This window comes from Neodiprion virginianus, chromosome 5, assembly GCF_021901495.1.
Source record: "Neodiprion virginianus isolate iyNeoVirg1 chromosome 5, iyNeoVirg1.1, whole genome shotgun sequence".
NCBI lineage: Eukaryota > Metazoa > Arthropoda > Insecta > Hymenoptera > Diprionidae > Neodiprion > Neodiprion virginianus.
Genome location: NC_060881.1, coordinates 5045032 through 5061371, shown reverse-complemented (window position 1 = coordinate 5061371; position 16340 = coordinate 5045032). Strand labels below are relative to the sequence as shown.

Here is a 16340-nt window from a genome sequence, read left to right as displayed (position 1 = left end):
ATCACTTTTCTATTTCAGCTACATAAAGTATTCCTAATTATCTACGTATAAATCTTTGGCAAATATAATAATAGCGGGCAATATTCTTTACCAAGTAAAACGCTGATACACGTATATGAAAATGCTCAATAACAGTTTTCAAAACAACTTTATTACTAAAAATACATATCTCTTTTATCCTAACGAATAATTGTCAGATCGTGCGTTATAGAACCGCATTGGTCGACAGACCGACCAGCAGCTCGCGATATATCGCCCGTTCTTCAAATTCTATACAATATCATTATATTCTTATTACAAAAACGTATCGCAATATACATAACGTTATACATCGTGTTACTTCAATTATAGCCCTGTTAATCCTTCCGGTGAAAAATTGGTCTGATTGATCGACTGCCCGTTTTTCTGTCCGGTGGTCAATCACCCCCCCGTCCCGTATTTATACTTATTCGGACGCTACGGGGATTCCGATAATTAATCGCCCATAAAACCATATAAAAGCCCGCAAAGGTTCATCGCGTATCTGATATTCGAAATCATCGAAGTCGCATTGGTGATGCAGGTCAACACTCAGGTCTAATCAGCAGTTACGGTACATAAACGCGTAGGAAAAAAATCCAACCCCGATTCGTATCAAGACCGGGGAATTGAATACAAATTGTGGAGTACCAAGTAGCCTGGTAATTTTAGACCCCGACATAGAGATAAGTAAAAAAAAAAAAGAAACGTGATAGAAAAACAACAAACGTTCAATTCGACTATAATAGTAATACAACAACAATAATAATAATAATGATGATAATAATGATGATAATAATAATAATAATAATAATAATAATAATAATAATAAAAATAAAAATAATAATAATTGTAATAATTGTAATAATAGTAATAATAGTAATAATAATAAATAACGAAACTGAAAATAAGATGAGAGAAGAATTACAAAAGAGAGAGAGAAAAAAAAAGATAGAAATCGTGATTTGGACAGACGGAGACGGTATGGCAAACAAGTCCCCTGACAATCGCACCACGTGACTACTTGGTGCGCGATTAATTGTGTATATCGAACTAATAACAGTTGTCGACTCGGGTCTCGTTCCACGATCTACCTGAGTAAATATGTAACAGCTGCTTTTTACACAATACGAGTATATGACAATAGGCACGATATTGGCATTGCTTTGGTCCATGAGGTGAGATTACTATAAAAAATAGAGAAGAAGAGGGAGCGTGATGCGTGAGTGTAAAGATTAAGAGAGTCAAGTCGAGTCGAGTCGAGTCGAGTCGAGGATAGTATATAAAGGTGAAAGGGACAGGTGGTTGAATATTCAAACGAAGACGTAGAAAGGGATGATGAAATACGTAAAGAGCGCGAATGGGGTGAGAAATATTGCGTGAATTGTGGAAAGACGAAGCGAAGCAAGCGTATCAAAATATCGAAATCCTTAGCGTTTTGTGCCGGTTGAAATATCAAAGGTGAAAATATCGAATGTAACACCAGACCAGAGTCGTCGAAGTGAGAACGTATGAGCTGAACTCCGTGACGATTTGTTTCAATTCACGCGGAATTCGCCTCAAGACGTGTCTCCAGACTATTATCCCAGTTCCACCCTCGTTAATAATATAATAATATAATATTATAATAAATTTAATATAGATTTAAATTTTATTTTTCTACCACTACATTATATACAGAATTATGTTAGTTCACACATTCACACATTGTTGCTTTATTTTATTTATTCTAATCCTTCTTTCTTTCATTCTTTTCTCCTTTCTTACCTTCTTGCGTTCGTATTCTTTCTCTCGTAGATCGTCGCTGTATTTTCAAGTAACTTTTCATTTAAATAAAATCATTCACACGCGTGCAAATACACACATACACACACACATACTTCCGTACGTACACGTACATGCATGGGTACATTAACGATCTATTCGTCGGCATGCACACATGGATATACCGTATGAGTACGAGCTGCAACATGAATATATTATATATATATATATATTAAAAACAGAAGGAAATAGCGCCGTCGTGATATTCTTCGCATACCTTTCCTCCCATTTTACTCATCTCTGATTCGATATACGTACACCTATTCGTAAACCGGTATACATATTCTGCGAAGAATAATCAATCGTGAGAATATGATGAAGCACCAGAGCGGAGAAGAAAAAGAAGAAGAAGAAAAGAGAATTGAAAATAAATGACGTAGTAAAAAATAAATAAATCGCGCGAAATACCGCGAGTTTAAATAAATATCTTCGATCCCATTGTCATTGTCAAGGTCTCTCTCAGGATCTTCCGACTTGTGTATAACATTAAAAAGGTGAATTGAAATAAAATAAGATGAAGTAAGGAGTTTGTGAGGGAGGGACAGGGAGAAAATATCGACACGGTCGATGACCGGTATAGCAAGCACTTTAAGTACTTGATATCGTGCAAAAGTTGTGCTCGTACAATGGGTTTGGAGCAGTTTTTTCAGTTCAGTTAGGACGAAGAGAGTGGGGTAAGGGTGAAAATGAGGAATAAGAGAATGATACAGAAGCGATGCAAAAACGCCCCGATTCCTTGTCCAACTCTACACGGAGAGAAAAATCTGAGAAAAATTACCCTGCTGTTACTATAATCGTGATGTAAAAGACACCTAATGCAGTTTTTACCGTGCTGCATCAGAAAAATGCGTAGTCACATTTTAAATCTTGTGCTGCCGAAATACATAGTTTCTAAGCAAGGTAGTAATTTTTTTCATAAAAACCCATAATTTTTGTAACATGCATCAATAAAAACTGCATTAGGTGTCTTTTACATCACGATTAGTAACAGCAGGGTAATTTTTCTCAGATTTTTCTCTCCGTGTAGAGAAAAGTATCCTTAAAGGTAGATGCTCATTGGTGACTTTTATCTCGGTGACAAAAGATTTTTTCTCATACTTTCTTCAGAATGGTACGAAGGTGCGTTCGGTACGGTGACGTGGCAGTCTAAGGAAAGCACGCGACGAAGTAATTCGTCGCTGAGACAAAAGTTACCAGTAAGCATATACCTTGAGTGTGGATGCAAAGATCAGCAGCATGCATTTGTACACCTTGCCTTCGTAATTCATACCACAAGTATAAAGTGCTTTGGACCAGCGTGTCTCAGCGTCTGAGCTTCATTGAGAGTGGTAGTAGAGAGTAGTGCTACTGGTGGTGGTGGTATTATGTGATTTAGGGTCAGTGGTAAATCGAGCTTCCGATCGAAAGCGGCGGCGTTATTGGTGGTAGGTGATCTCCGCACGTTGGGAAGTTTGGCGGTACAGGTGGAAGATCTCCGTGAGTTCCAACGTGGAGAACGAGGTTCATTCCGATCACTATGTGGAATAAGAAGTGACAGTGGAAGAGCCAGTAACCTGTTAGGAAAGGTTGAAAACACATTTTCAAAGGAGTGAATACTAGAGTGGCGAGCTGCGACGTAAGCGCCATTCACGGGGTTGTTGTGTACTGACCAGGGTTATCGGCCCGGAATCTGAATACGACGTAACCGTTGTTTGGCACAGCAATTGTATCCTTCGACGGCGGAAGATTGAACTGTCTGTTGAGAAGACCTCGCCTGTCGAGATCAAGGGCATGCTTCAAGTTGATCTTCTTCACATTCTTGTCGGGGGATCTGCCCATGCCGATCACGTTGAAGGCGTATCCGTGCAAGTGGAACGGATGGGATAAATTCGGCTGTTGGACTGACGAGTGGGGAAAAAGAAAGAAACGTACGGTAAACCGATACTCTTGGATCATTGTAATCCGGAGATTGGCGTCGTATGTAAAACGAGTCAAGTTACGCGTCTCCTACCTTCGTCGACCAGGACGACTTCAACTACGGCGTTAAGCGGGATGTCAACTTTGTGAGTGCACATGCAATTCGCACCGCAATCGGCCGGACGATTGTCACCGTTGCAGAATTGTTCCGGCGGGATATCGTCGATCTGGGAAAGCGGCGGCGACGGTGGGAAAGTGAACGATATCTCGTCGACCAGTGAAATAACGTGATCGCCGGTTGGCGCGACTGGAAGAAACATTTTTTGTTTTTTTTACAACACCATTACGAAGAGTCCATTTCCTAACTGGTTGCAAAGACAACGGTAAAACGACCGCAGGCTTACCCAAGTATCGATTGTACGTGTTTGGTTGGAAGACCTCCTCGGGTCTGTAGAAAAGGAAACGGAACGGTAAGAATATCTTGACGTCTGGTCTTTCTTGCAGGATTCCCTCATCGATGTGGCGGGCGTTTTTCAGCTGGTTTATGCAAACTGCGTCATCACGCGGTCTGTTACAAATGGCGTCCAACGGATTGAGGACCTGAAATTACCGTGGCGTAAGATTGCGACCGGATAGAACCATCGGAGGATTCTCCAAGGGTTTCTCTGCTCAGCTCGTGACCCTTACCACTCCTTGGGGAAGCCCGACATCGTAGGTCGGTGGGTCGGAACTCGGCTGATGAGGTCCTCTTGCGTAACGAAGGATAGCCAGTTGCTGAACTCGCTTTATTCCGCACTCTCCAAGACCACGAAGCTGTATCCAGTAGGCGCCCGGAGGCTGGTCAGCGTTTATTACGTAGTCATATCGTTCACCTGTAGTAAAATCGGTTGGTAAGAGCTCTTAATTTGTCCATTCGCTGGCACTCGAAGAAGCGTTCGAAGTTTGATGAAGCGTCTGGTTCATTTTTGCAGAGTGGTCATAAACTCTACACCTCGCAACATTAACTACCAATATAACATCCGAGAAAGTTAAAATACCACAATCGAGTAAAATACTACGGTATCCAGCAGAGCGTATTATACTTGATTGAGCCTTTACCCCCTTACCTGAGAATGAAATAACCGTATTGACGTTTACGGGATGAACTGGTTCTCCGTCTGTAGCGATCAGGGTCAGCGTGTGTCCTTGGAACGTTATTTGAGCCGGGCAAACGGAACCGAAGGAGTTTATCATCCTGAACCTATATCTGCGGCCTGGCGTGATGGTGAATACTTCGAGCGGTGTGTTGGTCATGAAACCGGTATTGGGGTCCTGCGAATCAGAGAAACCGAGATGAAGTTATACCATTGAGGCAAGACGTACAATCGCCGTGTCCAACCGAGCGAAGCATCAAAGTACCCGGAATTGTCCTTTTCCGTTGATCAGGGCAGTTTCCGGATCCTGACCAGTGTTGACGGCCAAACGTCCCGGGAATCGTTCAGCGGCATCTTCGTGCATCCAGTCGCTGATCAGTATCACGTGCGTTGTCAGATCGAAATCGTACAGGTTGCTGTTAGGCTCTTTGTTGGGTGGCTGGCGGACCACTATGCTTCCGTAAAGACCGTCCATTTTTTGCAAACCGGTATGAGCGTGCCAGAAGTGAGTACCGGCATTGTCGGCGGTCCATTGATACCTTCGGAATGATCATCAGTTTATAAATACGGTTGTGAAAAGAATACAAGCAGAAGTTCGTTCGGTACGCTCGTTCACAGATTATATAGAAAAAAAAAAGAAAACAAAACCATTACGTCCAGTCATGACGAAGAGAACAGCAGCGTTAAGTCTATTTGTACCGGGCTATCGAAATTTGAGTCTGGGAAACGTGACTGCGGACACGTAAGTTGCCTGGTTACGTAAACGTGGAGACTATTAGGGGGAAAGTAATAATTCATTCGCCTACAGTTGATCCGAATCGAGCGAAGCTCCTTCATCTTCGATTCAATTATGTTCAATTACGCTCAACGAATGTGTCGACGCTCTCTTGGAACAATTGCGCCGCTGCACCGTCCCTGAAGAAACAGGTTTCTCGATTCAGCCTGAGCATAAGCGTGCTTCCTGTTCCTGACGCGTGGCACGAGCCAAATTCACACAAATTATCCGTAATAGAATAAAGAAAGGCTGCCGTCACTGGGGCGGGACAAGAAGTTATCCTGACATACCTGAATGTAGTTCCCTGCTGAATCGGGCACTGAGTTACGAAAGGCACACCGTCGTAGTACTGCGACCCCTTCTGCCAAATCCCGTGCCAATGCAGCGTAACCTCCATTCCTTCCAAGTGGTTCTCGACGTCTATAACGACCTTGTCATTTTCGCAGACCTGGATGCTTGGTCCAGGCACCATTCGGTTGGCAGTGAGGATTCCTCTCTCCACACCGTCTGCCAAAACGCACTGGCAATGACTCCACACCGTGTTCGTGGCGTTCGGAGTGCAGACTTGGCAGGCCCTGTTGGACGAAATGGAATCGATTAAGTGTTAGATCCGGTTCGCAGGTCGGGTCACACTGTGATCACTCGGGGCAATTGAGAAAAGGACTCACGCTCCAAGGACCGTGTAGAATTCCAACGTGAAGTGGTAGTAGCAAATCCTTGGAGGGTCGCCCTCGCGACATGCCCGAGCACACTCATCGGGTGCCGAGAGGGATGGATTACGTCTCAGTTCGGCGGTGGCCCGCTCGCTGTAGTCGAGTGGTCGAGTCCTGGGTGGCCTCACGGTGGAACCTCTGCTACCAAGGTTGTCGATGCCTCCGAATCCGCTTTGGAAGGAGGTGCCCAATGGGTGAGTTTGCAGTATACCGTGGGTCGAAGAGAAGAAGTTGGAGGAATCGTCCGGAGTCTGGAACACATTTCCGGTCTTGATGGCTGGACTCCAGAAAGACGATGCTGTCGATTGGTCAATGGCATCGCCGAGAGCTTCTGAAAATTTGAACAAGCAATGGAACGTTATTTACTGAACTGAGAGAGCGTGCACGGAATGCATGTGCCGAAGTGCCATTGACGAGGAGGGGAACTTGAGGTGAAGGAAGTGCTTTCTTCAATATTATGTTTCTTCGAAGGCTCGTTAATATCATTGCAGCGAACGATTAATTAACCACTTAGCATTGTCAGCCGAGTATTAACGCGGCATTCGATAAATAGCATGGGACACGAGGAGTTATTTCACTCGGGTAACACGCAGTAGTCTCGTGTTTTCTCGATGCCTCGAGGGCCAGGAGTGAACGCGTCGCCGCCTTTGAGGTTGTCAGTTGAGTATAAATTTTCACGAGTGTATGTAGTTGTTGTAATTGGATAAACGGGGGTAAGAAAAAGCTCCTTTTTGCATCACGGCAACAGATGGTAAAATTAATTGCCAGCGGTCAATTAAGCACACGGAATTGCTACATTCCGTGATCTCCCTACAACCTGACCTCGCGTAATGTTGTAGCAGTGCTACTAGGTTGTTCGAGACCGATCGTGAGGTCAATTATTGACCGACGTCGCGTTCGCCAATGGATTTTTACTTACTTATATGAAAGTCTACATGCGATGCGTGCGATATTACTAATCTCAGCGAACCGCAGACGAGACCGAGAATCGACGATCGAGTAGAAAGAAGTGAAACGATCATCTTTTCGCGGTCCGCGTTGCGTCACCTTTTAACACGAACGCAACATGATTACACCCATAGTTGATGCTGCTGCAACTTCCCTGTAATTATCTCCGTGATCTTTGACTGGCGTAAAAGCTTGTCGACAGTTGTTCGAAGAAAGCGTAGACCCGGTTAATCGGATGAGTCAATGAAGGAAAGCCGGAGCCAATAACGCCCTTGCTGATCCTAATAAGCCAGATTCTTCACCTACGTAGGCGAGTTTCTTTCCGCGGGTCAGCGTCGGAAGAAAGTGGACCAAACTGAGCAGGCACGTTGACCAAAAGCGTCGTCATCTTTTTGGGCCGCCTAGTCGTTGTGTAACATACATTTCGCCGCATAACGCCTAGGCAATTAGAGTGTTCGTTTCAACCTGACCTGTTACCTGCTCTCATAACGCGTTATAGTTTCATAATAATTACCTGGACGTTTGTACAGGTGTTTTAGTCGGCCGTTTATACGGTCTAGAATTATTCCCACTCCACCGTGTATCAAAGATATTCGTTACAGCGCCAGGTGAACATGGACCAGAAGGTAGCATTGGCAATGAGAAACCAACGGTGATAAAACTCTTGAGTAACCGTATCGCGCGTTGTGCAAGTTTCGCGTATTTCTGTAAATTTCAAATACCACGTCGAAATTTATGGATACAATTACGGACTCGGTGCGTGCGAGTCGCGACTGGGACCAGCTAAACTAGGCGAACGATTTCGCCACCGACCTTAGAGTCTGTAACCCTCAGCTGAAGCATTTGTCCGTGGTACGTATGCATTAAAGATTGGCTCCGCTGCTTTCGTCTCGCGTCACTGAATCTACGTGCGTAAATTCCTCCGCTGGAACATTCATTTCGCGCCGCACGTTTACTTGCCTTTACGCGATTTCGAACTTTTCAAGTCTCCTTTGCCTCCAGCGTGAAGCTGGATCCTGCTAACGAGTGACAGGCTGATAAAGGGGACAACAAGCATGAGACTGTTGCACAAACGAGATCCACATCTGGACGTTGGGCCCACCGCCATGCCCACTTTGTAGTCTCTGTGAATTGGCCGAACCCAGTTAAAAGCTGATTGATAGATTAGTGCTCTGGTTTGTCCGATGATCAGCGGTTCTCGGACCAGTTAAGGTCGTCTAGCCTAATGATCGGCACTTCGCAACGGTATGGTAGTAGGTATATCGGAGACCAATTAATGGAAGCCGATTACGCATATTCGCGAGATTTGCAACTTCTTGTTATTTCGGGCAATTATAGGTGCAGCTGAGCAACGAAATGAGAGAGAGTCCGAAAGTCACGTCGCGAATAAAACAGCACGACACAAACAACATCGGCGCAAACGTTTTTCACACCATTTTTTTCCCCTTGGTATATCATTACGTTTAATTTCACTAGATCGCAGACTCTTGACGTGCCGATGACACGATTCTTCAACAACCCTGAAGGTCGTTGAAAACAACCGACGTTCTTACGTAAATTCTCAAACCTTTTGGCATGGTTGCAGCGACTCGGAAACTAGGGATCAGAGGTTCCGGATGAACGAACCGGAATTTCCGGACAAATCGCGACGTTCTCGTGCCAATAAGAAGTTTCGATGAGGTCGTTGTGTTTCTCCCCGACTAATTGGAAATCACCGCGGTTTCACTCGATTTAAATTTCGTCACGCGGTCCGCCGTCGAATTCGATACAATATTAACGGCACTTGATATCCTGCCGGTAAATTTGAAGGAAAGTGTGAACACGGTGATTCATCATACTCGTGACAATGGGGGAGCGGGAATTGGAGCATTCGACCATTCGGTTGGTGATTCTTTTGTCGCCAGCGGAACAATGATATCGGGGGCAAAACGGAACGCGTGCTAGGCTGATATATACATATCGATAAAAACCATGGGATAGATTTCACTGGTTGCATTAAATTCAATTCAATTCCGAAATAATTGCTAAACAGCTTCGACTGGCCGGCCATTATCGAATCCGTGCGTCTTACATCCATGATGCATAAAAAAGTAAAATTCCTATTAACAATACCTGGCAAGAAATTAATTCCAAATGAATGACTGGGCTGATTCTTTAGTGGCTGCAAATTGTACGGTTATATATATATATATATATATATATATATATATATATATATATAAGTATACATATTTGTACAGAAAAACGTAACGCGTGTCTACTTTCTACTACGGCTTTCAGTCGTCTCATTATTATTACGATTGATCCATTATGATAGTCTCGGGCTGGTTTATCCCGTATTCAGTCGGTCATAACGCCGCGGTTGGCTGGACAATCCGTTGACATAACTGTACAGCCCTTTCATTGGTCGAAAAAACACCGGGTTTCGGGAAGAGTTTAATTAGACTTTTGTACTTCCACTGTAACGGTTATCCGTCAAATGATAAGAGGCGTTGAAATGTTACAATCTATGTTTATTTTTCACGACAATTGTAAAACGTTGACAAACTCGTATCGTGTAAACATTTGCACAAGGAAATTTAATTTTCGAATCACTTTTATGGTATGTACACTGTGTGCTTTCCCGTATAACTGTATTTTGGGTCAGGGCTGATCTTGTCCCCGCAATAATTAACGCTCTTTCACGATTTTACCTGTGCAAGAGAAAAGAAAAACTCGCGCGACGACGTAAAACGAATCGCATCGACTCTTTACAGGTAGGTAATATCCTGTTGTATTGGTTTAGAGGAATTCGGGTTGGGCTACAATTTCAGCGTGATACGAACGTAAAAAAGCCTCGTTTGGAAATCGATCTCGGTCACCGGCCACAATTAATTGTTCCGGCAAATGTATATACCTTCGATAATTTGTGTAACGCTTATCGCATTGTGCAAAAGTTTTAACAGCCATGGACCGATCGAAATCGGTGAAAATTACTAACTGCGGTAAAGCCCGATCGGCTTCGTACTCAAATGTGGAAAATACATCGAATGTAGAAAGAGGATATCTAGAACTGTGCCGAATCATTGTGCAGAGAGGTTTTGTCCAGGCTTCAGTTTCAACTGTGGCAACGCAGCACTCTAAAGCGTCTATTTCACAAACCCTGAACAGGTCCGCAACGTAGAAAAACATCGAATTGCATCGGAGCGAGTCGTTCAGCGGTCTTTTTACTGGGTAGAAAGCGCAAACGGCATGACTGAAACCAGAAACCGATATTAGGTCCCAAAGACACTTTGCATTGCATCGATCGCCAAGATGTAAACAATGCGAAAAGGCACGCGGACATCTAGCGTTTTTTCAAATCCTATTTCAAAAATAATTCTACCGAGAAATAATTGGAACAAGATTCTGTTCAGGGTATTTTTGAACAGCCGGAATGGTGATTACGATATGGTATGCTGTTAAAAACAAAGTGCCGCGAGTAGTGTGGAAGACTTGCTCGCTGACTTTCATCGCGTGACCGATTAAGCAAATTGGTGTTGAGCATGAGAAAAAGATTAAGAATAACACGTTAAATGAGCGCATTGTAGCATGCATGTATCCTCATCTTGTAAGGTAAACGAAACGTGAATGTGGGTAACTCAATGCCCCTTGTTGAGGAGAAAAAAAATTATCAAGATGAATAAGAAGAAAAAGAAGGAAGAAGAAGAGCACAGCGTCCGTGTAGCTGCATGTCAGTTCTAGGATCGAAACTGTGTCAGCAAACTAGTCGGTCGACTGTCGTGGAAGACGAGCTGGTTTCCGACTGGTTTTATCTGGGACGATACAAAACCGAGACCGGAAACATCCGTTATTGGATGAGATGCGTACACATATACGCGTAGATCCAGCATGCGCAAAGCAAGGGGAATGAGCAAACGACATAACGTATTCGGAGTTTCCTGGATACCAGGGACGTCAGCTTCCATAAGCGGCGGAGTCGAGTCGTAGAAAGGGTTTCGAGAGGTGGAAAGTGAATCACGACGGTGGTTAAATTAGCCCAAGAATTTGAGGAATTCGGAACTTGGAAGTCGGAAGGAGCGATGCCAGAGATACTCCAAGACCAAACTGGTTTCCTCGCTCGTACGTCGTCGATGTTGGTACTAGCAGCCGTGGCTTCTGTCCCGGTAACGAATTCGTTATACCAGCATCAATCAACGTCACCGGCTTTTGAAAATTCAATCTTCGTTCACTCAGCTGCTCCGAACCTCAGGCACGTCTTCGGCCTGCGGCTTGTACGTACCTACGTGCATCGTGCACGAGACGATGCACCTCTAATTGCGAGACGACGTGCGTGTGTACTTTGAACTTATCTCGTTGTAACAAGCACGCGGAGAAACGGAGAAAGTACCTAACAACCTACCTACAATAGACCTCCGAATCAGACAAGCGGAACATTTTCAGAATCGCATATTCAACAAGCCGTATGTCGCCCATATGTATAGTCTAACCACTCCGGAGATACATCGTCGCTGTTACGTGAACGGCACTGCACCGTTTCAAACACGGCTACTGTTGGCGATGTGCGATTAACATCTTGTACACGAGTCAACGACCAAACTCTGTACTTGTACATTATATACACGCCAAGCCGGGCAGAAAGATACTCGGATAGTGAACATATCTGATCGGTTGTTTAGCGAGGAACCCAGAGAGGGCGAATCGGACAGTTCGAACAAATGGTAACGAAAGTTTTCTCCTCTCGATAACGACACAAAATTTTTCTCACAATTTTCCTTCGCCTCCGGTAATTTCGACTAGATTGGCAAAAGAGGTTTTATACTGAAAATCAGGTTCGAGTAGATTCCAAGTTACGGTCTATCGACCATGGTGTAGTTATCATTTTTCTTCCTTATCATATCCCAACAAGCTTTGGAGTAATGAGTAAAAAACGTGACAAATAACCAACGAATTTCCACTACGTGCTGTCAGGATTGTTTAGAAAGCAACAATAGGTTGTCAAATAAGAAACGTGTCGAGGATTGGGAAGAGCGGAACACCAACATATTCTTGACGAATAGCACAGGTATACATTTAGGTGGACTGTTATATATGTTTGTATTCTATTTCTTCACGTAAAAACGTCCAAGCTTAGATGGATCGTGTATATGTAAAGTAGGTGGGTAACTTTTTGCCAATCCACATGTCACTCGGACGTTCAGCGTTAAACTCGAAAACCTCCGCAGTGCGATGCGCCACGGTTCTCCGCTCCATTGCCGATAGAAAGTGTTGGCTGCGATACGCAAGTTAAAGAGAGCATTAGCCTTGGCCTTGTCGCATCTTGCCGAGTCATCATCACGCTGGGCGTGAGCCGAGTCGATCAGCATTCTTGCAAAACGCGCAAAAAGAAAAAGAAAAAGAAGATATTCATCGGTTCCTTACCAAGTTTCATACAATCGCATCATCGGCCAGTGCGGCTATTAGACGCCAGTAAAAACGACTCGAGTCCTTGACAGGACAATGAAGAGTTTCGTCGCTACTACTAGAAGAAGAAGAAGAAGAAGAAGAAATAGAAGAAGAAAAACCAACTAGGCACGACGTCGTTGCGTGGACACGGTAGGTGGTCGCGAAACTAAACCACCGGAAGTCGTGCTGGTCACCTTCTTCAATCCGCATTCCGTAACGTAAAGTGCTTTTCTTCATACTGTGTATTAACCCATTTCGCCCAGCAGGACATCGTGCAATATCAATTTAATGCCAAGTTACGTCATTACTCGGGAGTCAGTCTAGAAGCGACCATTTCGAATTGTAGCAGGTACTCCAAATGCCGCAACAACAAAATTCCGACGTTTTTGACCAGGCGGTTTCCGCTTGCTCATCCATTGCAGTTGTCCGCCTTCTTGCACACTTCCGGTCCTTTTTCTCCCTCTTTCCTTGTTCCAATTTCATTCCTACTCCTCACTCATGGTGGTCTAACGTTCGTTTGAAGAGGCAAAATACACCGAGACGAACCTTCGGTATACCTTATATTTAACGATGAACATAACGATTCCATGTTCTCCAATTAAAGACAGCCCGAGGTAATGAAATCTTTCTCATAAAACCCGAGGGCAATGGGCGTTCGCTAGTTTCGCTTTTGACGCAGTAAGTATATCTAACGTCGAGTTCAACGCTTCGGTCCGCATTTAAAAGTTGGCAATATTTACGAATCCATCAGTGAGACTTGATCGAATTCGGTTGAACAACGTGTTGCAAGACTGTAAGGTATATCCTGTGCACGTCACGCCATAACCGACCGTTGTCGTACTTCTTCGGGATAAAAAAAAAAACCGTCACTATTATTTTCGGCCCATGACTCAATTCGCCCTCGAGACATAATTTCATACCAGCCATACTACCGTAAATTTAACGTTATAATATCTGTAGTCTGTACCTATAAAAGTATTCGTTATGCGCAGGACGCGATTCTGGCTTTTTGTTGTCAAACGTGCAAATGCAGCGTTACAGTTGGAACTTTCCCACTTTGGTAGTTTCAATGGAATCGGCATTCCTGTCGCAGTTGAACTCCATCGACATCGAGTTTTATAGATCGACAATGTTATGCAGACTGGGATAAATCGTTTCCAGTGCATCCGATCTTGGAAAACGTCAAATAGACTTTCCGATCTGCTCTTAATTTCCCGATTGAGTAAAACTCCATCGATGCTGAGTTTTACAGATCAACAGTGTTATGCAGACTGGGATAAATCCTTCCCAGTCCATCCGATCTTGGAAAACGTCAAAGAGACTTCCCGATCTGCTCTTAACGGTAACGATCGAATCTCCAACGATCACCTGACACGCCTGTTCACTCTCCGATCATCAAGCGGACATTGTGTGAAGCGGAAAACGGACAGTCGGAACGTTGTTCCTGCGTTTCTAGACCAGCTTTAAAAGCGCAGAAGTGATTTATCACGCTGTGCCGACGCGCCTTGTTCTCCTACCGTCGGAACAGGAGGAGAATATCGAATCGCAGCATCCTCTGGGTGTGATGATCCGGTAGAATGAATCCGCTGTGAACCGATCTCGCCACGTGATAACTACATCCCTGTGGACGATCGGCGATATCTTCCGCAGCTATCATCGCGTCACGGATCATTAGACCGTCTGAGAGTGAGTAGCGGAAATTGCGTACCTGGTCTTTACCCTATATTTCAGCACGCTCAAGGATCCTCATCCAGCTTGAAATCATTCACAGCTGAGTAAACTCGAAGTGCACCAATCGTAGGAGGAACGACTACTAATAAGAGCATAAAATTCAAATGGAAACGATTTTCACCTGCGTTAAATTTAAGGGGTTAGACGTGGTCGGGAGACTGGAAAAAGCGATTTTTCAAGAATTTGTCACGAAGAGACGTTTCAATTTATTAATATAGAAGTTTATATACATATTGGGGTGACATTGAACTTCGTTCTGATATTTTTATTTTTGTAAAAATAATGATTTGTAAATCTGCTATCTTAAAAAAAGGCGTCTTGTCGTGAGCAAGATATCTCTGGACTGGATCATCCGAAATGAAAAGACAAAAAAGATTTAGTTAATACGAGGTATTATCTGATCTCGGAGAAAATTTGTCAGATCGACATAAAATTTTCCGTGTACATACTTGAATATACGCACATTACGAAAGTGAAAAGAAAATCGATTTTAGAAAAATCCTGCACCAGTTATAACCCCTTAACAATTTCGTGACATTTCCAGTGACATCTCAAGGACCGTTCTAAGGATTTATAATTGAAAGCTGTAGGTCGTATCTACTCGGTTGGCAAATCCGTGATCGCGATAGGCAAAACGTGAGGCCGCAGGCTTTCCCACGGGTATGAATGTGCAACACCGAGAAAAGTAGGCGTACTCACAGAACAGAACATATAACTATAACAGTGTGTCGCTTAATGCCATTGTCGTCACTTCGCAATCTTTGTCTAGTAACGGGGTTTATCTATGACCACAAACAAAGCTTCGCGTAAATTTCGTTGAAGAGATAGTTTCCCATAAATTGGACCAATGACGAATTGTCTCCGGGTCTATGAAATGGCGTATTCCATAGTTTCGAATCGGCTGTTTACGTGACAACTAAGCAGAGAAAGCAAATCCAAATTCCACCTGGGTGGAAAAAAAAAAAATAATTCTCAGTCTTCGAGCCGGGACGAAGATCGAGGCTGAAACAAGGAACTAAATATTCACACTGTTAAACTCGATATAAACGAAATCGCTCAATTCCTCCGTTATAACAGTGCCTGCAGCATGCGTAAATCGTATCGAAGACAAAGTGCCATTTAATTTCCACCCGCCCATTTATTTAACTCGGCCCGCGTGCCGGCGGCTTAAATTATTGCTCAAAACTCAAGCTAACTGGGTCATAGCCGGTGGCTGACCGTGACTTTGCCATTTTAACGAGCCGATAAAATTCTCAATCTTGATTTAACGTTGCCCACACGCGTGACTGCATCTGGGCGTGTTGGTCAGTTTAGAAATCACACTTTTTTTTTTTCTTCACTGCCGGACGCTGATTCACGTCAAAAACTCACGTTACTTGTTTCATTTATCCCGGATGCAATATATTACACGCACAGACACACAATAAATCGCTTATTACAGAGATGCGTCAGTTTTTTACTTTCTTCCATTCTCCGGGACAATATAGTGCGGTATAAAATTCAAGATGCTGGAGAATATTCGAGTGCAATTTCACTGCGTGGGATTTTTAATACTTCGATTGTTATTATATATACATATGCATATGAATTTTTTTTTTTTTATACACAGGGACTAGAAGGAGTGAAACGCTGAGTTTTGATTTACTGAAATAATAAATCGACGTTCATCATATTGTCCGTTCAGTCACGGCGAAATTTTATTCGTATAAAATGTACGTTACTGTTACATATACACACATAGAAATACGTTTTTTTTTTTACACTATCTCGCATTAATCAACGAGGAGGTGAGAAATAAAATATTATTACCGCCCGAGGTGTAAATAGAATTAATAGTAACTCGAGTGCCGTACTTCGTAAAAAAAAAAAAAAAAAAAA

The 16340-nt window shown here is 43.5% G+C and overlaps 1 protein-coding gene across 1 annotated transcript in view; it reads right to left on the bottom strand.

Annotated features, from left to right (window-relative positions):
• Window positions 1–129: 129 nt before the first annotated feature.
• LOC124306003 (laccase-5-like) overlaps window positions 130–16340 on the bottom strand; it is a 33049-nt gene continuing 16838 nt past the window's right edge. Inside the window, exons 2-10 of the mRNA XM_046766095.1 lie at window positions 6315–6690; window positions 5937–6221; window positions 5137–5410; window positions 4845–5049; window positions 4426–4610; window positions 4143–4338; window positions 3833–4045; window positions 3492–3722; window positions 130–3395 (exon numbers count right to left, since the gene is read on the bottom strand). Of these exons, the coding sequence (XP_046622051.1) occupies window positions 3220–3395; window positions 3492–3722; window positions 3833–4045; window positions 4143–4338; window positions 4426–4610; window positions 4845–5049; window positions 5137–5410; window positions 5937–6221; window positions 6315–6690 (2141 nt within the window). The 3' untranslated portion in view covers window positions 130–3219. The remainder of the gene's footprint in view (window positions 3396–3491; window positions 3723–3832; window positions 4046–4142; window positions 4339–4425; window positions 4611–4844; window positions 5050–5136; window positions 5411–5936; window positions 6222–6314; window positions 6691–16340) is intronic.